Genomic DNA, 24,857 nt, shown 5'->3' on the forward strand with positions numbered 1-24,857 from the left:
GGAGTGAGCCACTGTGCCTGGCCCTAGGACTTTATTAAATTCAAGTCCTTCTCCTAGGCAACATGAAGAATATAAAGAAATACAAGCCATCCACTCAAAACTTGTGTGATCTCGTTGAGAAGTAGGATATATTTTGTACATATGTAAAGATAGGAACTGAGTCTCTCATTCGTTCATTAGGTAAAACCTAAATAGCATCAAATAGTTTGTCCTCCAGGGAATCTCTCTTCTTCCCAGAGCCTTATAATGAATAGGTGTGTACTCAATAGATGTCTGATTGTCTAAAACATACACTGTTTTACATCCATACTAATGGCTCTGATCTTTACCGCTTTACCATAACTGGACTGAGGGTTTTTTTTGTCAAACACCATTTCGTAGGTGTCACACTGAGAAAGTTGGGTGATTCAGTTAATGACACAGACTCCTTATCTAACTAGAAACAGAATCTCTAGCTGCTTCATTTTAAGACATTTAAAAGCCCTTTAGTCAGCTACTAGCCATCATTATCTCTGCCATTACAGGACAGATAGCCGTACCTGGAACTTGAGCATCCAGGACACATGCATGAGCAATAATCAAGTAAAAACAGGGACTATGGTAAATTAGAACTGGTCAGAGAAGTGTGAACATTTTCCTTCCTTTTCATTGTCAGTTTTCCTGTTCTTTCTTTCCTATTTGATGTGTTGGAGAGTAGGGGTAAGAACCAAAAACTCAGGAGAGCAACACTGAAGCCAAGAGTCTTGTATGTGACAGCCTCATTGGGAACTCAAAAGGGAAGGAAGTGGCCTTCAAGAGTCAAGTCATTTCTCTGGTCCATTCTGGCCCTGCAGTAGTCAACCACTTCCAGAAACTTAGAAAAACAGTATAGAGAAATGAAGCAGTTGTCTTAACAATGTTTATCCTTAAAGTAAACGAGGAAGCAAAAGAAATACTCAATACCTTCTATAAATAGAATTTACTAAAATATCAGAGTTGCCTCTCTGTTTTTATTCTCTTCCTTTTTATTCTATTCTTTTGATCTTCACTGGAATACTTAGGAAAAACTCAATAATAACTGCAATAGATTTTCATTCATTTCTAGTGATAACTACTACTGGACTACTGGTTGAGTATTTCCTTCCTTCCTTCCTTCCTTCCTCCTTCCCCTCCCTCCCTCCCTCCTTCCTAGCTTCATTCCTCCCTCCCTCCTTCTCTTTTTCTTTTTTTTGCCACTGTGAGCAAGGACAGGTTGAATGTTTCTAATCTGAAAATCTGAAATATAAAATGCTTCAAAATCCCAAACTTTTTCAGCACCGACATGACCGCATAAGTGGAAAATTCCACACCTGACTTCATGTGACAGGTCATTGTCAACATGCAGGCACACAACAGTTTATTCAACATCCCTAAGGGAAAAATAAAATTTCCTTCAGGCTATATGCATGAAGTTTCATTTATGAAACATAAATGAATTTTGTGTTTAGACTTGGGTCCCATCCCCAAGATATCTCATTTTATATATATGCAGACATTCCAAAATCTGAAAAAAATCTTAAATCTCAAACATTCCGGTCTGAAGCATTTTAGATAAGGGATAACCTGTAATTGATTTAATGTGGTACTATTTTCTGCAAACGTTGTTAAATACAAGGACTGGGACAATCCAACAAGCCACGTAAAGCAGAATTGAGCTTAACCTCAAGAACAATGACAAGACTATTATGAGAATAAACCCTTCTTATCTTGTGTGTAAATATACATGCAATAATCCATGTTAGTGATGTTTGGGTATTGCTGACATGCTCACCAGGAAGATTAAAGTGGGCGAACTCTGACTCCCTCTTGCTCTGCTTTTTCCTTCTTTTTAATAGTACCTATCACCTTCTAATATTTTATATATTATATAATAAAATAACTACTATATTATTTGTATTGTTTATTGTTTAATGTTTATTCTCTATCTCCTCCTGGTTGGAGGCAAGCTCTGCAAAGGCAGGGATCTTTGTTGTGTTTGCTGACATGTCCCAAGAGCCAAGAACAATGTCTAGCCCATATTAAGTGTCCAATAGATGTTTGCTGAATAAATGAATGGAGTTGGGTCCCAGACAAGCCAGTGGAATCTTTGTCAGTTTCGTTACTGTCTCCCAGAGGGGTCATCATGGCAACATCCCAGGATCTGAGGAAGGAACTTTATGTGACTCTGACAGCCCTTAGCATGAGCAGGTACCTGGGTATCCTACTGAGCGTCCTACAAGCATTCCAATTACTGTGCTTGTGTGATAATAGCAGAGGCTCATCTGAGAGTGAGAAACTCCAGGGAATGAATCAAGATTTGATGGGCAGGGGACTTGGTGATGGAACATGTGGCACTGATCATCCTCATAATGGGTAAGGACAGATGTTAGAAAAACACAATACTTATCTGGAAAGGTTCCAGCATTGAGATGAACTTGGACCAGAGTTAAGGTTCTCTCCAACTTGTAATATTCTAGGATCCCAACTTCCTTCCTCAAATATCCTTTATTTCAATAAGCCTTCAGTTTTTACCCCTCCCTTGCTATCTCTCTGGGTCCTTGGCATCCTCATTTAGTTAACGGCAGGCAAAGGTTTTTCTGGCCAACCCCAGGATAGGATGTACGTACAAATACACAAAAATAGGAGGGATGCGTGTCCTCAGTACACACCTGACCACACAGAACAGGTTAATGTTGGCGTTGTACACTGAGAAGTCAATAAAAGTTGCCCTGGTTCCTCGGTCCAGCCAGACATTTTTCTTGAGGCTAGCAACTTGTGCAGCTGTTTCCTCTCTTGTTCTTGACAAATCCAGATAATAGCCAGCTCCACTATAAGTTGCAATGATTCCCCAGTGGCTACTACCATTCAAGTCTTTTTCACTTGTGTAGATCCAACTGATTAAAAACAAAACCAAAAAACAAACAGTTAAAATCAGTGGAACACTTGTGGCAATTACAAGGACAGCTGGTTCCTTGTAAAATAAAGTATGCATTAAGGCCTATCAAGCTGGGTAATGTGCCTGACCTGGCACTTCATAAGTGTTTTCTTGGTTAATTCTCATACTGTTATTAGCCTCACTTTAGGAATGAGGGCCCTGAGGCTTAGTGAGGTCAATGTAGTCCCAAAGTTTTGAAGGTAGACTCAGGAACCAATGCCAGGGCTGTCTGTCCCTAGAGCCTCTGCTCTGCTCTAGAGCCTCTGCTCAGTTTATATGGCTGCCTTCTCTGGGTAACTGTGCTCAGGGACTAGATAACTTGAGGTCCCCAGAGAAATTTACAGCCAAAAGAGGGACAAGTTCATCAAGTGGCATTGTCAGCATTTGGGAATTTCATCCACAAATATTCAGAGGATCTCTTAGAAAACAGATGCTTCTTTGGCACTAATGGGGATATAAAGGTCCTTTCCCTCCCAAATGTAAAACAAGTAGGAAAACAAAAGTTGTAATTAAACAAGTAAAATACAAGGTGGATAATAATAAGAAGCAAAAGACTTAAGAAATTAGGCTGGCAGATCAGAGGAAAGCTATCCTTATTTGGGGATCTGGCAATGAAGGGATGGATTAGAAAAGGCTTTAGGAAGAAGCTGTGTTGGACCTGAGCCATGAAAGGTGAGTAGGACCTGGACTTGCACAGGTGAATGCTGATATGGTTTGGCTGTGTCCCCATCCAAACTTATCTTGAATTGTAACTCCCACAATTCCCATGTTTTGTTGGAGAAACCCGGTAGGAGGTAATTGAATCATGGGGGCAGGTCTTTCCCATGCTGGTCTCGTGATAGTAAATAAGTCTCACAAGATTTGATGGTTTTACAAGGGGGATTTTCCCTGCACAAGCTCTCTCTCTTTGCCTGCTGCCATCCATGTAAGACATCACTTGCTCCTCCTTGCCTTCCACCATGATTGTGAGGCCTCCCCAGCCATGTGGAACTGTAGGTCCATTAAACCTCTTTCTTTGGTAAATTGCCCAGTCTCAGGTATGTCTTTATCAGCAGCGTGAGAAAGACTAATACAAAATGGAAAGGGCATTTCTAACGGTGAGCCATTGGTCAAGAGAAGAAGTAAGTAGTTCAGTTTGGCTCCACAAGGTAAAGAATGGTAGATCGAAAGGTAGTCTGTGGTCAGCTTCTGAAGGGCAAACACGAAGGAGTCTGTGAAGGAAAAGTTCTGAGAGGCACAGAACAGGGCTGCTCTGGTGGCGGCAGGGAAGACTGGAGTGGGGAGGAAGAGGGCTCACGTGCAGAAAAGAGTTAACACAGCAGGCCTGAGATGGTCTTTCCTTAGGAAGGCCTGTTTGCAAGGTTGGACTTTGGCTGGCATCTGGGAACCTGACTGATAAACAGCTCCCTGCACTGGTGTACAACTTTCCCTGATCGGTAAGAGAGGCTTGCTGTGCCTGTGCTATTTGTACAAGCAATGTGGCTTTACACTCAACACCTGCTTTCCTTCTGGGAGTCGGCAATTTTGGCACATGCCAGTCATAAACCAGTACCAGCATCCAGTGAACACCCCAGGCACTGAGTCTCTAATTAACCTCTCTGATAGACATTTCACACATTGTTACAGCTTGTTCCTGGAGAAATTCAGCACATCCTATGTGACCTCACTGGGAGAGGGCTCCTGGAAGCCTACACTGGGTTTTCCCCATGTGCCTTTTCTTTTGTATCCTTTCACCATAATAAACCTTAGCTATGAGGATGCCTCTATGCTGAGTCCTTCTAGTGAATCACTGAACATGGGGGTGGTCTTAGGGACCCCTGACATAGCTCCATTAGCAATAACCAAGAGGTAATGAGGCCTGAACTCACTCAGTGAAGATGGGAAGGGGAAGGAAGGAGTGAGAGAGTGTCACCACAGTGACTGCCAGCAGAACTTGGCAACTGATTTGGAAGTTGGGGCAAGGAGGAAACATGGCTCAAAAATGACTCTGGAGTCTCTTTCAGGGCAATAGGAAGATAGCAGTGCCATTAACAGAAGGAAGAGCAGATCCCATAAGAAAACGATAAGTTTAATTTGGGGCATATTGAATCACAAGAGGTGTGGGACATCCAGGTGGAATAGAGATGTATCTTGTATCACTAGAATGCAAGCTCTGTGAAGAAAGGATGTTTGCTTCTGTTTCCTGCTGCTTTGTTTCTTCAGCATCACGGGGACTAGAAGAAGGGTGACTTCTAGCAATGGGAACATGCCTGGCACATTGTTAAAGAAATGACGAGTCACCAAATAAAGATGCCAGTGGAAGCCATCTGAATGTCATGGGAAAGAGGGTAAAGAAAGAAAAGATGGAGATACAAATATAGAACCTGGGAATAAGACAGGAGAAGTGAGAGAAAGGGGTTTCAGAGTTAAAAGAACCCAAAGTGTAGAGTTCCTCACGGAAGTCAAAAGAATGAGCAGTCAACACTGCCACCTTCTGCAGACAGGATGAAGGGGATAAAGACTGAGATTTGTTCAGTGGATTTGCTAACTAGAGGTCCCTAGTGGCTTCCTGGTGAGATGTCAAAAGCAAGAACCTAAGCTTTAAGAGGTAAATCGAGGGTAAGGAAATGGAAGTGGCAAATGAAGACTATTCTTCCAAGAAGTTTGGAGTTGATGGGAAGAAGAAATTGGAGTGACTTGAGAATGTAGAAGAATAAAGGGATGGTTTAGATATGACAGGGAAGGTCCCCTTTGGCAATCCACCCTGGAGTAGAAATCACTCATTCATACATGCATCCAACACATATTTATTAGTATCTCTACATATGAGGCATTGTTCAAGGCTTTGAGAACACAGCAGTTAACAAAATAGAATCCCTGCCCTCAGGAAGCTTGAGTACTGATGGGCAGCTGAGAGCATCGAAAAGCCACCCTAATGATGTAATTAATACGGAGGAGGAATTAATATGGAAGAGGTTTAGTAGACGAAACATGGGTTTTGGAGTCAGGCTGCTTAAATCTTGGTTCAGTTCCATTTGCTAGCTGTGACACTTTGGGCAAGTGAGCCTCAGGTTTTTCATCTATAAAATGGAGATGATACCTATTTTAGAGTTGTTTTGTGAAAGTAGATGAGATAATGCGTGAAATAACTTCTTAAATAATGTCTGGCACAGAGCCGTGGCTGTATAAATTTATCTTCTTAGTGATGTGAGATAAATAAAATATTGGAAAGGGTATCACAGATGGAAGGCATGCTTATGCTTACTACAAAAAGGCACACTAGAAAGCAAAATAAAGCTGGGCATGGTGGCATATTCTATAGTCCCGGCTACTTGGGAGGCTGAGGCTGGAGAATTGCTTGAGCCCAGGAGTTTGAGGCCAGCCTGGGCAACATCAAGAGGCTCCATCTCTAATAAATTTTTTATTTTTAAAGAAAGCGAAATCACTAATATAACTTGGATAATAATGTTCTTTGAGATTATTTAGTACCTTTGTTCTAAAGCTCTGGAGTTTTACTAAATTTTTTTTTTTTTTTCTGAGGTGGACTCTTGCTCTGTTGCCCAGGCTGGAGTGCAGTGGTGAGATCTCGGCTCACTGCAACCTCCACCACTTGGGTTCAAGCAATTCTCCTGCCTCAGCCTCCCGAGTAGCTGGGACTATAGGCACATGCCACCACACCCAGCTAATTTTTGTATTTTTAGTTGAATCAGGGTTTCACCATGTTGGCTAGGCTGTCTTGAACTCCTGACCTCAAGTGATCTGCCCGCCTTGGCCTTCCAAAGTGCTGGGATTACAGGCATGAGAAACTGTGTCCAACCTGGATTTTTACTAAATTTGTTTCTTATGGGTTCTGGTATAAATAGAGTATACACTGGATGGTACAAGAAGAATACACTAATTGAAAAGGTGATTGCCCATTGTATAGTAACAAATGTGGATTCTGGGCAACTCAGTTTCCAAGAAAAGAACCTAGATGAACCGACAGAATTAGCTGAGCAAAGCTTAGAAGATGACTCTGACCAGTGACGTACCCAGGGACAGCAACCCCAAAGGCCCACGCTGAAATGGCCTGGGAGGTCTTCCTGTTTCTTTATAATAACTACAATACTTCTAAAATAGTAAGTGCCCTCCCTTAATACACAAGATGTTTGAAGTATGGGTACCAAAGTGTACAAAAAGCCCCTGTAAATATGCATGTGTACAAATACATACTTAAAATCTCAAACATTTGAGTAAAATGGGCTTTAAACCAAACAAAAAATGGCCTCACAAGCTTACACATTAAATACCTCCATTCTGAACAAAAACCTGTTTGTAAGACCTATAAAAAAAGAGTTCCTGCACCTGAAAACTTGCTGTTAAATAACTTAGTGGATGATGTTACTGGACCTATAAAAACAGGGCCCAGGGCATCTTAAATGAAATTTTCAAAGGCTCAGATAATTAATTTTTTGTGGGTCATATGGTCAACGATTTAGTCTTTTGAAAAATATGCATGTAGAAACTGAAAGAAGGCTAAAAAGTAGTGAAAACTTGAGAAGTCAAAGGTCAAGTTGGCTAAGGTTTAAATATAAGCACTGAAGAGTCACTGAACTTCTTTTCGCCTCGGTGAAGGTGTCAGGGAATGAATGAATGAATGGTGGGAGGTCAGAGAATAAATGAGTGAATATCACCAAGTGGCAATGAGTCCCAGACACTTACGCGGTTCCATTTCGGGGCCCGAAGGGAGCCCTATCTTCACTACTGACAGAGTAGACATCATAGCACTCTTTAATTTCATCTCTCAAGTCCTGGGGGATAGAGCAGGATCCATTTCTGACTCGGAGTTGCCGTATTCGTGGTACCCCTAACAACAGGTTCTCATAGAAGATGAAACTTCGGTTGTCAGCTTCAGTCTGGTTACTGGGCTGCATCTTCCAGTACAGCCCATCCAATAAGGAGCCTTCTGTGAACTAAAAGCACAGGAAACATCTCTGAAAAAGTTCCAAGCTCAGCTGCTGTCTTGCTCCTGCCTGGAACGTTTGCATAACCAAGCATTTGGCAACTCTATGAAAATAGTAGAGTGATAAGAATGAGTTTTGTCGTCAGAGAGATTTGGGATAGCATCTTGCCCCATCACTTGTTAGCTATGAGGCCTTGAGCAGGGTCCTCTGAACCAAGGTTCCTGCATCTGGAAAACCCATCTTTTATGTAGTCACTGCATCTGGCACAGAGTGGGTACTTAATACGTGGCAGCTCTGATTTGCATAGTTACTGCACCTGGCACAGAGTGGGTACTTAATATGTGGCAGCTCTGATTTTTGTTCCTGGACTAAAGGTGGGGTCATAATTAACTCCACTTCCCCTTATTAAATAATGTCTCACATAATCATGGTTCTAAACTTGTTTAGAGAAAAGGCTACAGTTTTGATTACCAGCCTGGCATCTGATAGACCTTTCACCTGTCTGGACTATTTTGCTGTATGGTGAACTCTCCAATCCCTCCTTATCCCTTTAGAGACTGGCATTTATCATCATGGAATGTGTATACAAAAGTCTCTTGTTAGTTTGTACAACTAGCTATGCCTGTAGGGAAAACAGATCTATTTCTCAGTGTGCTATCCTTATCAGATGATCAACAGAGATAGACTGATTTGCCCTCTCAGATGGTGAAAGATTCATATTATACAAGTGTGGCTTTGGATGCCAAGTACTTTTGTATATGAATAGGTTCTTGTGACCCAGTTGTCTCTATCCTTAAAATCAATAGCTCTGACCCCAGGGTTTAGTAAGAATTTTAGAAACTATCTCCCTAAGGAGAAACAATAATTTTCTTTTCAATTTCCCTTCCAATTTTCTTAGATTCCAAGCCCCATATCCCTCAGATGAGTTTAATATTTTTCCTGTGGTATCATTCATTGCTATACTGTTAACTATGTTGGAATTTGGGAAGGGGCTGGACTGGGTTGAACTTCACAACAGCAAACCTTTTGTTTGTTTTTGGTTTTTTGTTTTTGTTTTTTTTTTTTTTTGGATTTTTTTGAGACAGGGTCTCACTCTGTTGCCCCGGCTGGAATGCAGTAGCGTGGTCATGGCTCGACCTCAAGCAATCACTCAAGTGATCCTCCCACCTCAGCCTCCTGAGTAGCTGGGACTACGGGTGTGTGCCACCCCACCCTGCTAATTCTTTAATTTTTTTGGAGAGACAAAGTCTTACCATGTTGTGCCCAGGCTGGTTTTGAAATCCTGGGCTCAAGCAATCCTCCTGCCTTGGCCTCCCAAAGTGCTGGGATTACAAGCGTGAGCCACCAAGCCCCACCAACAGCAGACCTTTGAAAGAATGTCCTTACTTTGTGTCAAGCACTGTTCTAAGAGCTGGGGATACATGCCATCATCAACAAAGAGACAAAATGCAAAAGGCGAAGCAAGACAGAAGAACCACACTGTCCTTCATTGGCCTTACGTTCTAGGAGATTCTCAATAAATATTTATTGAATCTTGACTCATGGAATGAATTATAAACTAGGATGAAGAAGTAGCTGTCAGGCTAGAAAAAAATCTATTTTTCTTGTTCCCTAGCCATGTGACCATATGATTTAAGCATCCTGAATCTCATTTTCCTCATTAACAAACTAGGGCATACTCTTAGTACTTACCTTATAGAGTTACCATAGAAATTAAATTAGGTAAGGTATGAAACACTCAGCACAGTGCAAGGCACAGGCAAAGTTCTCAGTGTTAACTTTACCCCTCTTTGAGAGTAGGAACAGTAACTTCTAACAACTCACCATAACTTACGTCTCACACAGTGTTAAATGCAAAGCAGGTCCTGTCGATACTCATGCACTGAAATGATGAAGCCAAATGAAAAATTTTCTGTGATAAAGAGGTACTTTCAAAGTTATTTGCAAATACCTTCCAGAAGTCTTCCATGGAAGACAGAGTTTTAAAGTTAGTTTTCTCTGTTTTGGACACGGGGGTGTCTAGGAAGAGCTGTGACATCATCCGGGTGTAGTAGTACACATTGGAGCTCATCATGCCGTAGGTCACTGGAACACAGAAAGATCCAAATGAACGCCCCAAGGGAATCGGCACACATTCACACACCAGCAGCCTTCACGAAGGGATTGTTCCTATGGATAAACAGTTTGGACAAATATCCACAGAAGGTCTTCTCTCACCCCTGCCTTCCTTCCCCCTATCATTCTTCTAGGATATCTCCCTATCTCTCTGGCTTATAAAAGAAATATGTAATATTAATATTGGCTCATATGAAACAAAATTGGCTTACTATTGAGTATCAGTGTAAGATCAGGAACGTTTACTTGATATTTGGGACTTCCAACATGCCTACTCAATTTCATCTTCCACCACCTCTCGGCTCAGATCCTCCATACCAGTGAGGCTGATCTGCACAAGGTCATAGCTATGCTGGGCTCCCCACCCTCCTGCTGTGCACACTGCCTACTCTCCCTGCAGTAACATGGGCAAGCCATTGTTTGTTTCCTCCAGATCAATTCTCCATTCTTCTCCGCCCTGTTCTGTGCCCTGAGGCTAACCTTTATGAACTGTACCAACTGGAATCCTTTGCCCTACGGGGATATCAAGGACAGAGTTTGTTCCCCCACCCCTGTTCTCCATACCCTCACCATCTGGATGCAGTTTGGCAGTGGAGACTCTAATCTTGGCCATGGGTGCTGAGGGAATCCCTTTTCTCACAACCACACTGGGCTCCCACTATGCCACTCCCTCCCCCAGTTCCCTAAAGCCTGGAGGTGGTTACTTTTTTTGAGTGCATCACTTCCCCTTTTTGGTTCTCTTAACCCCACCACATCTCTGTAAATAGTCCCTTCATTAAACTTCTCTTAATCACCACTTGAGTTCATCATCTCCTTTTTCTAAGATGCTGACTGACACAGACATATCTGCTTCCCACCTACCAGTCAAATCTTGAATGGAACCCTATAACTCGAACTACATCCCTGCCATGGACATTTACTGATTATTTTGAATGGTCTTGGAAGGAGGTGGGAAGATCCTTTACAAGCTTAGTAGACCAAAGGAGATCAGGGTCTGACTCCTGGCCATGCTCCTTACTTGCTATACGACCTGTGCAAGTTGCTTAAACTTTCTGAGCTTCAGTTTCCTCTTCAGTAAGATGGGGATAACCAACTATCCCATGGATTTTTTGGTGCCTAAATAAAAACATTAACTAAAATTTATCCAGTACAGTGGTTGACACTTAACAAATGTTCAATATGGTGGCTCTTCCTCCTTAACTGGATTGTTATAATGCATTTATTATAGATTTCAGCACTTTACCAAGTACTTTCTAATTCTGGACTTTAATGATTGCAGGTATAATATAATTCCTATAATTAGCTGATAAAACGTTTCAAGGGGAAGGAAACATGTTCTATGCTTTTTAAAAACTACAGTTCTGAATACCCACGATTAATACTTACCTGAAACTATAATACATTTCAGGGATCATATTCAAACCTATAGAAATTATTTTGGGATTAAGTACTATTTAGCAAATCTCTCCTTCATGCAGCTGTCTTCTCCCCACTCTGCATTTTTCTTGCTTTTTTTTTTTGAGACAGAGTTTCACTGTTGTTGCCTAGGCTGGAGTGCAATGGAGCAATCTCGGCTCATTGCAACCTCCACCTCCCAGGTTCAAGCAATTCTCCCACTTCCGCCTCCCCAGTAGCTAGGATTACAGGCATGTGCTACCATGCCCAGCTGATTTTTTATTTTTAGTAGAGATGGGGTTTCACCATGTTGATCAGGCTGGTCTTGAACTCCAGACCTCAGGTGATACACCTGCCTTGGCCTCCCAAAGTGCTGGGATTACAGGTGTGAGCCACCACACCTGGCCCCTCTTCCCCTTTCAAGCATCATAGGAAATTAAGATTATTTAAGAAGGGTAGGTAATAATGATCCAAACACGAGTGTGTTTGGGAGTTCATCTCAAGCAATCAATTAAGCAGTAAATAGACATAATACACACAACTTGTATACTGTATCTAGAGACGTACGAAAAATGTCCAGTCCCCCTGGTTTGGCTCCCTCACCTGTCATCCTATAACCTAATGTAATTAGGACAAGAACAGTCCTCTTCAGGTGTTACATGACTTACTACCTCTCAGAACTGTCTTGCGACAAGAGTTAAGAGTTTAGAATTCTAATCCACTCATATTTATGGAACAAGGTATTGGGCATGAAGATGAACAAGATGTGATCTCTGCACTCAGAAGAGTTCATAGGGTCCCCAGCGAGTGCTGCCTAGCCAACTCCCACAAAGAATGCAAAGGATGGACATGAGTACACTGTCCTCTGCAAAGGCCTGTCAGTCTACAGTCAATCGAGGAGAGAAAGGGACATGACACAAGAGCAAGCAGTGAAGGCTGCTAAGAGCCAACCAAATAATTAAGTTGATTATTTTCAATTAACTTGGAATTGGAATGTACTTTGGATTGACTGATTAATATAGACTGTTGTGGAGTTTTTAACCTGTGGGTTTACTGTGGTTGTTGTTAAAAAGGAATTTTGATAAATTATTTACATATTTTTATTTATAAATATGGTATAACTATATATAAGTATGTAAATATAAGGATCTTAGATACTGAATTGAAAATGTATCCCTTTATTTTCCTAGACCACTCATAATCCAGTACTGATTTTTGCTTTTGAAATTCTCAAGATCTATATTGGCTTTAATCTATAAGCTTCACCAAAGGACAAGCAACAGATTCTCTTGGTTTTGTAGCACCATCTGCTGGACAGCCAGGTAAATAATCCCTTCCAGCTTTGAAGGGATGATTACTGTACCTTTTCTTTCTTTCTTTTTTTTTTTTTTTTGAGACAAGGTCTGGCTCTATGGCCAAGGCAGGAGTGCAGTGGCACCATCTCCGCTCACTGTAGCCTCAATCTCATGGGCTCAAGTGATCCTCCTACCTCAGTTTCCCGAGTACCTGGGACTACAGGCATGCACCACTATGGCCAGCTAATTTTTAAATTTTTCGTAGAGATGGGGTTTCGCCATGCTGCCCAGGCTTATCTCAAACTTGTGAGCTCAAGTGATCCTCCCTGCTCGGCCTCCCAAAGTGCTGGGATTACGGTCGTGAGCCACCGCGCCCAGCCTTAACAGATATTTAATCAGCAAACATTAACTCAGTCCTTCTGTGCCAGGTCCCAAGGAAGTTCATGGCACACCTGAGTGACAGCTCACAAACTCTGGTGGTCAGCTACACCATGAGCCCATGCAGGTGGCAGCTAAAAGCCCCCTGAATTTGGAGTCATACTGATTTGGTTTTGAGTTTCAGCTTGCCTCCATCCTGAACATCTGCCTCTGTTCATGATGGTGGGTCTTGCATCTTGAGATCTTGGACAACTATTTAACTCTTCTAAGCCTGATTTTGGAAACCAGAAAATGAGAATAATACCAAGGGCTTTTGTAAAGCTCAAATGGAGAAATATATGTGAAGACATTTGCACACTGTAAAATGCAATGGAAATATAAAACTGTTAACATCACTTCTCCTTTAAGTCTCTGAAAGGAAACTGGAGAAAGCCCACTTGAAGGTAGCATTCACTCTCTAAATGAAATGAATTGTGAAGAAAAATTTAGTGCATGAAATAGATAACCTTAAATGAGGACCAGAAAGGAGACAAGAGTATTAAAAAATACATAAAGGACACATACATCTGTACATATGTACACATCTTTCTTCTGCTATTTAATCCTTGTCTTAACCCCTGAATTTCCATTTTCCATAAAATAAACTAGAGCAAAATACAGTAAAACACAGTATCGGCCAGACACGATGGCTCACACCTGTAATCCCCACACTTTGGGAGGCCGAGGTGGGCAGACCGTTGAGCTCCAGAGTTTGAGACCAGGTTGGGCAACAGGGTGAGACTGCACCACTGCACTCCAGCCTGGGCGATAGAGCGAGACCTTGTCTCAAAAACTTTAAAAAAAAAAAAAAAAAAAGAAACTATCACCAAACAACCAGCATGTGAACTAACAAAAGCTGCCTTAAAAACATGGTCTATCATTTCAAAATAGCAACAAATACTATTTTATTGTTAATATTGTTGAAAAATATAGGTTCAAATATTAAAAACAAATAAAGGGTATTGTAGAATAGTATATATTATATAAATTCCAAATCATTAGGATAAAAAAGCAAAGAAAAAATTTCCATCCAGCAAAAGAATATAAATGGAAAATAACAGGAACATATAAAAGAGAGGAAAATACTAAATAATATTAATTTGACAAAAAAAAAACCATGAAACATGAATGGTTTAGACTCTTACTAAATGACAAAGTTTTAAATATTGGTTAAAAAATAAAAATGCATCTCTAGAATTGTTAGAAGAAACCCACTCAAAGCTAAAAATAAATGAATGGGAAAATATATCAGGGACAAAATATTTTTTAAAAGGTTTTAAGTGGTATTATAATCCTCTGACAGAGGACATTATAAGGTGAACACTCAGTTTGATTAAAAGGTTATTTTACATTGGTCAATTATACTATACATAATGACTTAACTGTAATGAATTCTTATGTATTGAATAACAGAACATCAAAATATATAGAGCAATACCTGTTAGTAATAAAAGAATTATCAAAACTACAATTGCAGTTGGAAACTTAAAACCCTGTATCTTTCAATCTTTGACAGATAAAGTAGACAAAAATTACCTAGGAATATTAAGGGTTTGAATTAAGTATATGACTTGACATAGATATATGTATCTGTTAAGAAATTAAATTTTTTCCCTCTCTTAATAACCCTTGGGCCAAAGAAGAAATCAGAGCTGCCATAAAAATATAACCGTACTAGATGCAAAGACAGTAGAACCAAGATGCCTTGGCCGCAGTATTTCAGGTAATCTGCCACAAGATGAAGCTATCACTTTGCACAGGAAAACGAACTGCTTTGCTAGCTGTGTATTATATGATATCCTCACAGGGATGCAGTGGAAATAAAATGCAAACAAACATTTGAAGGGACTCTATAAACTCAAAGTGCTATACAAGATGATAACCTTGACTTATAGTGGAGGTACATCCTGATAAACCCATTGTAAACTGAAAATATCGTAAGCTGAAAATGCAGGTAATATAACTAACCTACTGAATGAACAACACAGCTTAGCCTGGCCTACCTTAAACATGTTTAGACACTTACATTAGGCTAGTTGGGCAACATCATCTGGCAATACAATACACCGTAGAGTACTGGTCGCTTACCCTCATAATCACATGGCTGACTGGGAGCTGTGGCTCCATCTCTAGAGTATGGTAGCCTGGAAAAAGACCAAACTTCAAAATTGAAAGTATGGTTTCTATAGAATGTGTATCACTTTCACATCACCATGAAGTTGAAAAATCATAAATCGAACCATCGTAAGTTGGGGACCATCAGTATATAAATGCAAAGCACTATACACAAATCAAGGAATTATTAGGCTTGAATTGATTAAGTGGACATACTACAGGAAATTCTGTGTGTTAGGAAACGAGAAGTGCTAGTGAACAAGAAATGGAAACAGGCAATGCTGTCAGCAGTTCGTGAGACTCTCCAGGTGTCGGCACTGAGAGGTGCACAGCTGCATCCCATCCCTGCGAGGGGGGTGAATGCATGAGCTGGTCTGGTCTGATAATCCTGTGTGAAGAGGTGGGCCTGAATGGCAGCACAACTCGGAGATGGGGGCTGGTTCGGGTGGGCACCGCTAAGCTTCTGTCTAGATCTGGTTCTTGAGCTGATTTTGAAGGATGAGGAGGAATTAGAATGACAGAAAGGAACAGTGTACACTGAGGCTTTTTGAGATCACAAGTGGTTTGATGTGGTTGAAGAACCAGATATTTATAGGGAGTGGCAGTTCTAAAGAAGTAAGTAAAGATCGTTTGGTAAAATGCCAGCCTATTGTCTAAAGATTTTAAAGTTTATCTTGACGTTGAGATACCATGTTAAATGGAAGAGTGATCCCAGCACTTTGGGAGGATGTTGCAGGAGGATCGCTTGAGCCCAAGAGTTCAAGAACAGCCTGGGCAGCAAAATGAGACCTCATTTCTACAATAAATAAAATTAGCTGGGTGGTGTGTGCCTGTGGTCCCAACTACATGGGAAGCTGAGGCAGGAGGATCTCTTTAGCCCCCAGGCTGCAGTGAGCTGTGTTCATGCCACTGCACTCTAACCTGGGTGACAGAGTGAGACCCTGTCTCAAATAAATACATAAATAAATAAATGGAAGAGTGACTTGTATTAATCTGGTTCCAGAAACAGCAGTGCTTGGAAATTCTAAAAAGTCCAGACACAGGGAGAGCAGCTTCCATCTAATCTGTGGTTCATATTTCGAGGCCTCTTAAAACTTAAAGGAATCTTGTCCCTTTCAAACTTAAACCATGGGGTGTTCTACTGTAAATCCCTCACCAAGGCCAACCAGAACTACAGGTCTGGCCCCTGGTCACCTTTCCATCTTCATCTGATGATCTGATCTCCAGGAACTGGCTTCACTTGGCTTCTGAGTGTTTCTGGAATGATCTGAGTGTTTTCCTGCCTCAGAGCCTTCATTCATACAATTCTCTCTTCCTCTGTTCTCAATCTTGCTTCAGGCTTCAGAGAGGCTTCCTTGAGGGAAATCCTTTTCCCCAATCATCTCCTTTCATATCACTTATCACATTTAAGGACAGGGCCTAAATCTGTTTTTAATTAAATTACTGACCAACTGAACAAGTCAGGAAAGAGATGATTAGGATTAAAATAGGCACAAGAGCGACATAGGAAAAAAGACAGATTAGAGAGCCTCTGAAGAGGCAGAATGATCACAGAAGACTGGGAAGGGAGAGCATCCAGGATGACACCCAGGGTTCAAGTGAACTAGAGAGCATGGCTGGATAGATGGGTGGGAAATGAGTTCAGGATGGGGCATGTTACCAGTGAGAGAGGGCTGTGAGAGATCCCATCGTAGATGTCCCGCAGAAGCTGGTACTAGGCTCAGAGCTCATGAGTGGGACATGGGAGTCACTGGCACGCGAGTACTAGTTGAAGCATTGTCTGTGGAAAAAATGACCCAAAGAACGTCACAGGCCCAATCAGAGAAAACATTCTGTAAACACGCTTCAGAGAGAAGAAAGTGAAGCAAGTGAACACAGCAAGGAGGAACACAGGAAGAGAGAGAGTTACCAAAGCCAAAGAGGGAAGTCCTAGAATGCTAAACTCCACTGGACCAAATGCCAGGAAGAGGCTGAAAACAGCCATCCCCAGTGACCTTTGTGAGGGCTTTTTGAGGAGGCAGAAGTGAGACTGCAGAATCAATAAGAGAGTTTGGGAAATACAGTCACTAAAACCCCCAAATCTTTTAAATCCAGGTTTGGTCAACCTTTCAAAGAAAATTGTAAGTAACAATTGTAAAATTGTGAGGAAAATCTTTAAGGGGTAAAGGCTGTTGATACAAGTGCTTCTGAGAATGGTAGTATTGGCTGGTATTATTGTGTTTTAAAAGTGAGAGAAAGATGTATAATATTTACATACAGACAATCTTGGATATAGGATGCTTCAACTTACTGATTTTTTGACTTTAAAATGGTGCAAAAGTGATAAGTATTCAGTAGAAACTGTACTTCGAATTTTGAATTTTGATCTTTTCCTAGACTAGTGATAGGCAGTTTGATGCTCTTGCAAGCTTGGGGTGGCAGTGGCAATAAGCTCAGCCACACAATAGCAAGGGTAAACAACCAATATTCTACAGTATACTGTGTTGCCAGCACTTTTGGATATTGTCTTGTGTTTTCACAACCCATTTTGGTCACATTTTTTTTTGTTTTGAGACGGAGTCTCACTCTGTCACCCATGCTGGAGTGCAGTGGCCGGATCTCAGCTCACTGCAAGCTCCGCCTCCGGGGTTTACGCCATTCTCCTGCCTCAGCCTCCCAAGTAGCTGGGACTACAGGCGCCTGCCACCTCGCCCGGCTAGTTTTTTGTATTTTTTAGTAGAGATGGGGTTTCACCGTGTTAGCCAGGATGGTCTCGATCTCCTGACCTCGTGATCCACCCGTCTCGGCCTCCCAAAGTGCTGGGATTACAGGCTTAAGCCACCGTGCCCGGCCCCATTTTGGTCACATTTAAAGTACATCTATATGTCTTCTATTTCCTGTCATTTTAAAATTGAGTTTTTGTCCAGTCAATATATCAGAAAGGGTGAGGAGCCCTCCAGCCATAGTCCAAGGCTTAATAGTTACTTCTCATGGATTGCAACATGTGATCTTAAGACTGAAACTATTTGTTGTGAAAAGATATGTGGGGAGCTATCAGGATATTTTTCACTGGAAATGGAATTAGCTTGCAGCTGCTGTGAGATTAACTCACTGACCTTTACTTCACTGATCTTGATATCAACTTGATCTTCATGGAATCTCTGGCAAATCAGGAAAACTATATATTTAGACTAGCATCCGTGTAAGAGTTTTACAAGTAAAATAAAATATTCCTTTCCTTTTCAGAACACAAGGCAAAGTTTCCTTCTTTCAGAGATAAATAAATGGAAATACATAGATCTTTTCTTAAAAGGGCTCTTCCTGTCCTAGTACACACCACATTGTACTATGATTTTGTTGTTCAGTTCTCCATTTTCATTACTTCTTTGGATACTACTGAGTTTAAAGTTAAATACTTTCTGTAGTAGTTCATTTTCACACTGCTTTAAACAATTGCCTGAGAATAGGCAGGAAGAGGCTTAATTGACTTACAGTTCTGAATGGCTGGGGAGACCTCAGGAAACTTAGAATCATGGCAGAAGGCAAAGGAGAAGCAAGTCCCTTCTTCACAAGGCAGCAGGAGAGAGAGGGAGAAGGGGGAGGCCCCAGACACTTACCAAACAACCAGATCTCATGAGAACTCCCTCACTATCATGCAAACAGCATGGCGGAAACTGGCCCCATGATCCAGTCACCTCCCATCAGGTCCCTCCCTTGACACATGGGGCTTACAATTGGAGATGAGATTTGGGTGGAGACACAGAGCTAAACCATATCATTCTACCCCTGACACCTCCCAAATCTCATGTCCTTCTCACATTTCAAAACCAAACATGCCTTCCCAACAGTCCCCCAATGTCTTAATTCATTCCAACATTAACTCAAAAGTTCAAGTCCAAAGTCTCATCTGATATAAGGCAAGTCCCTTCCGCCTACGAGTCTGTAAAATCAAAAGCAAGTTAGTTACCTCCAAGACACAACAGGGGTACAGGCATTGGGTAAATGTTCCCATTCCAAATGGGAGAAATTGGCCAAAACAAACAGGTCAGAGGCCCCATTCAAGTCTGAAACTCAACAGGGCATTCATTAAATCTTAAATCTCCAAAATCTGCTTTGATTCCCTTTCTCACATCCAGGGCACGCGAATGCAAGGAATGGGCTCCCATGGCCTTGGACAGCTCCACCTCTGTGGCTTTGCAGGGCACAGCCCCTAAAGCTGCTTTCACAGGCTGGCACTGTGTGTCTGCAGCTTTTCTGAGCGCAGAGTACAATCTGTTGGTGGATCTACCATTCTGGGGTCTGGAGGATGGTGGTCCTCTTCTCACAGCTCCATGAGGCAGCGCCCCAGTGGGGACTCTGTGTGGGAGCTCCAACCCCACATTTTCCCTCTGCATTGCCCTAGTAGAGGTTCTCCATAAGGCTCTGCCCCGGCAGCAGACTTCTGCCTGGACATCAAGGTGTTTCCATAAATCCTCTGAAATCTAGGCAGTGGCTTCCAAAGCTCAACTTTTGTCTTCTGTGCACCCAAAGGCCCAACACCACATGGAAGCTGCCAATGCTTGGGATTTGCACCCTCTGAAGCAATGGTCCAGCTGTACCTTGGCTCCTTTTAGCCATAGCTGGAGCTGGAGTGGCTGGAACACAGGGTGCCATGTCCCAAGGCTGCACAGAGCAGTTGGGTCCTGGGCCTGGCTCATAAAACCATTTTTCCCTTCTAGGCTCCAGGCCTGTGTTGCGAGGGTCTGCCCTGAAGATTTTCTGAAACACCCTGGAGACATTTTCCCAATGTCTTGGCAACTCATGTTACTTATGCAAATTTCTCCAGCCAGCTTGAATTTCTCCCCAGAAAATGGGTTTTTCTTTTCTACCACATGGTCAGGCTGCAAACTCCCTAAACTTTTGTTGCACTCTGCTTCCCCTTTAAACATAAGTTCCAACTTCAAACCATCCCTTTGTGAGCACATATAACTGTATGCTTTCAGGAAAAGCCAGGTCACCTCTCGAATGCTTTGGTGCTTAGAAATTTCTTCTGCCAGATACCCTAAATCATCTCTTTCAAGTTCAAAGCGCCATAGATCTCTAGGGCAGGGGAAAAATGCCACCAGTCTCTGCTAAAACATAGCAAGAGTGACGTTTATTTGAGTTCCCAATTAGTTCCTCATCTCCATCTGAGAGCACCTCAGCCTGGACTTCATTGTCCATATCACTATCAGTGTATTGGTCAAAGCCATTCAACAAGTCTCTAGGAAGTTCCAAACTTTCCCACATCTTCCTGTCTTCTTCTGAGCCCTCCAACTGTTCCGATTGCTGCCTGTTACCCAGTTCCAGAGTTGCTTCCATAATTTCAGATTATTTTTATGCAGTACCCCACTCCTGGTACCAAGTCTCTATATTAGACCATTTTCACACTGCTATAAAAAACTGCCTGAGACTGGGTAATTTATAAAGGAAAGAGGTTTAATTGACTTACAGTTCCAAATGGCTGGGAAGGCCTCAAGAAACTTAATATCATGGTGGAAGGCAAAGGATGTAGGAAGCACCTTCTTCACAAGGCAGCAGGAGAGAGAAAAAGAAGGGGTAAGTGCCAGACACCTATCAAACAACCAGATCTCATGAAAACTCACCCACTCTCATGAGAACAGCATAGAGGAAACCATCCCCATGATCCAATCATCTCCTACCAGGAACCTCCGTCAATACATGGGGATTACAATTGGAGATGAGATTTGGATGGCAACACAGAATCAAACCATATCACTTTTGTATTTGAATAAATTGTATTTATTTTTATTTTCTTTTATTTGTTTTGAGACAAAGTCTCGTTCTGTCACCCAGGCTGGAGTGCAGTGGCATTACCACAGCTCACTGCAGTATCCATCTCCCAGGTTCAAGTAACCCTTTTGCCTCAGCCTCCTGAGTAGCTGGGAGTACAGGCATGTGCCACCATGCCTGGATGATTTTCATTTTTTTACTTTTTTGACACAAGGTCTCACTCTGTAGCTCAGGCTGGAGTGCAGTGGTCCAATCATAGCTCACTGCAGCCTCAAACCTGGGCTCAAGCAGTTCTCCTGCCTCAGGCTCCCAAGTAACTGGGAGTACAGGTGTGTGTCACCGTGCCTGGCTAATTTTAAAATTTTTTATAGAGACAAAGTCTTGCTATGTTGCCCAGATTGGCCTTGAACTCCTGGCCTCAAGTGATCCTCTCACCTTGGCTTCCTAAAGTACTGGGATTATAAGCATGAGCCACTGTGCCTGCCCCTGGATTGTTTTTCTTTTTTTTTTGCTGAGACAGAGTCTCGTTCTGTCACCCAGGCCAGAATGCAGTGGTGTGATCTCAGCTCACTGCAACCTCCGCCTCCCGGGTTTAAGGGTTCAAGCAATTCTCTGCCTCAGCCTCCTGAGCAGCTGGGAGTACAGGCACCTGCTACCACGCCTGGCTAATTTTTGTATTTTTAGTAGAGACGGGGTTTCACCATCTTGGCCAGGCTGGTCTTGAACTCCTGACCTCGTGATCCACCCTCCTCGGCCTCCCAAAGTGCTGGAATTACAGGCATGAGCCACTGTGCCCAGCCTATTTTTTCTACTCTGTAAAATATTTATGGAAGTCTACTGTTTTTCTCAAGTGATTTTTGAGTTTCACGTGTTAAAATATTAATCCCTTGTGATGTTTCTTATAATCATTCTTTGTAATTGCTTTTCTGCTTTTTAATGTTGCCTATTTCTTTGACAGAGAGAAATATTACATTTCTACAACGTTGACTCAGCTAACTTCTGTGGTTTCTATTATTGTGTTTAAACTTATAGATTTTTTACTCAATTTTATAGAATGAGTAGAGAACACAGAAAAAGGAATTGGTAAATATATTTTTATTATACATTCACCAAATATCTTCCTTGCATTTTTTCTTTCTTTCTTTCTTTTTTTTTTTTTTGAGACAGAGTCTCACTCTATTGCCCAGGCTGGAGTGCAGTGGTACAATCTTGGCTCACTGCAAACTCTGCCTCGCAGGTTCAAGTGATTCTTGTGCTTCAGCATCCTAAGTAGCTGAGATTACAGGTGCATGCCACCATGCCCGGCTAATTTTTGTATATTTTGCAGAGACAAGGTCTCGCCATGTTGCCCAAACTGGTCTCGAACTCCTGACTTCAAGTGATCTGCCTGCCTCAGCCTCCCAAAGTGCTGAGATTATAGGCATGAGCCACCATACACAGCCACTGTTTTCAAAGATCTTATAATATTCTTTATTCCCTTCTTTAACTTCAACACCTAACTCACACAATAGCAATACTATTGCTATTTATAACAGTAACCCATGTATATTGGTAAGTGCTTAATGGTGAATTCATAGCAACTCTCAGGTTTCTAGTAGGAATAAATCCTAAATCACAGAGAAAGTTAGATTACTTAATTCTCATGTCATTTCTGTTCTCTTGGTTAAGTAGACTGATTTTTAAAACACAGGGGACATAATTTTCATTGGTAAGATGGAAAATAAGCTCTTGGTGAGCAGTTAGCTGCTCCAAATCAATCTGAGACCGAGCTCCAGAAACTATAGCTCTTAGAACTGAGATAATTCTGCCATTCTCAACAATCTTTGGCAAGAATAACTTCTTACTACTACTACTGTATGACAGACAGCATCCTAGGATCTTTTCATGTATTATTTCTAATCTTCACAATGATATTTCCAAATACTTGTTTTACTAGTGAGGAAACAAAGGCTTAGAAAGGTTAATTAACTTGCCCACATTTACCTAGCATGTTAGCGGTGGGGCTGGGATTTGAACTCAGGTCTGTCTGATGCAAAAAAAACCTGTACTCTTCTTACTATGTCAAACTGCTTTCTAAAACCCTACCTACCCTAAAACCCTAAAATCACCTTCTATGCAAGGTGATATAGTTTGGATGTTGTCCCCATCCAAATCTCATGTTGAAATGTAATCCCCAATGCTGAGGCTGGGGCTTGGTACAAGGTGATCAGATCATGGGGGTGGATTTCTCAGGAATAATTTAGTACCATCCTCTTGGTACCGTCCTTGAGGTAACGAGAGATTTCTCATGAGATCTGGTCATTTAGAAGTGTGTGGCTTCTTCCCCGCCCCACTCTTTCTCTTGCTCCTGCTTTTGCTACATGATGTGCAAGCTCCGCTTCACCTTCCGCCATGAGTAACAGCTTCCTGAGGCCTCCCCAGAAGCAGATGCTGGAGCTATGCTTCCCCTACAGACTGCAGAACCATGAGTCAACTAAATCTCTTTTTATTTATTTATTATTTATTTATTTATTTTTTGAGACAGGATCTTGCTCTGTTGCCCAGGCTGGATGGAGTGCAGTGGTGCAATCACGGCTCACTGCAATCACTGACTCCCAGCTTCAAAACAATCCTCCCACCTCAGCCTCCTGGGTAGCGGGGACTACAGGAGCATGCCACCATGCCCAGCTAATTTTTGTATTTTTTGTAGAGAGGGGGTTTCACCTTGTTGTCCAGGCTAAGTTTGAACTCTTGGCTCAAGCAATACACCTGCTTCGGCCTGACAAAGTGCTGGGATTACAGGCATGAGCTACAGTGCCTGGCCAAACCTCTTTTCTTATAAATTATCCAGTCTCGGGTATTTACAGCAATGCAAGAACAGCCTAATACCCAAGGCATAGGGGTAAATACACTATCTTATTTACATACAGAGTAATGAGTTTGATATTCTTGGTAATTTGATATTGACATTGCTGGCAAGATTTTAAAACTAGTAATTAAAAAGATTGCTGGTAAGCAATAGGGAAAGGACTCAGTCACTAGAAGCCAGTAAGGTTTGGCTAGGAGTAAACCTTGCCTGGTTATTCTCACTTCCTTTTTAATCTGGTCAACAGCTCACAGATCAGAGGAATGTTGGAATTACGCAGACAGGCATTTGGAGAAGTCTTTCCTATCATCTTGTTTATGAACACTCTGAGCTGGATGATAATATAATGAAGTGAACTCCAACCAAAGAGCCTTGATTAATGGACTGATGTTCTTAGACCAATCTTTTTTGGTTTAATAATTTACAAGGATATGGATACAGATAATAACTCTGCTGATACTGTGAGGCTTCAGGGAGTAGCTGATGTTGAGATGAATGAATCCAGATCCAAGATAATTTCAACAGAATGGAAAAATGGGCAGATCCTAATGAGATGAAATTTAACAGGGTTGAAAGAGGAGTCCTCCACTATGGTCCCAGGCTAGCTCACATATAGCTGGGGGATACAGTGATTCACAGTTTTTGGTGAAGATACTAAAGAATTATTTATATGATGAGACAGTCTCATGAGTCTGGCCATGGCAGGTTGCACAAGCCACAGTGTAGCATCTGGTTTAGGAATCTCATGGCCCCACTCACCGTGGTGAGGCTCGTGTGCTTTCTCAGGGACTCTGATGAACAGAACATGCACCAGAGGGACTTTCCATCAAGGGAGTCACTCAAACTTGTGTCTCCAATCACATAATCAACAGTTGGATGAACTAGAAAGGCTTAACCTGAAGAAGGCTTAGGGGAGATTAGGTATTTGTCTCCAAACTTCCGAAGAGCTGAATTGGAAAAGCAACATGGAAAAAAGATACTTGGTATAGGTAGGTTTGGAGGGTGCAACTGGGTAGAAGTCACAAGAGACAGACTCTGGCTTCACTGAAGGAAGAACTTTCTAACATAGC

General features: G+C 41.8%; 1 protein-coding gene across 1 annotated transcript in view; it reads right to left on the minus strand.

The window, feature by feature from the left end:
- PKD2 (polycystin 2, transient receptor potential cation channel) overlaps nt 1–24,857 on the minus strand; it is a 72,618-nt gene that overhangs the window by 31,106 nt on the left and 16,655 nt on the right. The window contains exons 3-5 of the mRNA XM_050790520.1: nt 9,806–9,939; nt 7,613–7,863; nt 2,667–2,891 (exon numbers count right to left, since the gene is read on the minus strand). Coding sequence (XP_050646477.1) covers nt 2,667–2,891; nt 7,613–7,863; nt 9,806–9,939 — 610 coding nt within the window. The remainder of the gene's footprint in view (nt 1–2,666; nt 2,892–7,612; nt 7,864–9,805; nt 9,940–24,857) is intronic.

Source organism: Macaca thibetana, chromosome 5, assembly GCF_024542745.1.
Source record: "Macaca thibetana thibetana isolate TM-01 chromosome 5, ASM2454274v1, whole genome shotgun sequence".
Taxonomy (NCBI): domain Eukaryota; kingdom Metazoa; phylum Chordata; class Mammalia; order Primates; family Cercopithecidae; genus Macaca; species Macaca thibetana.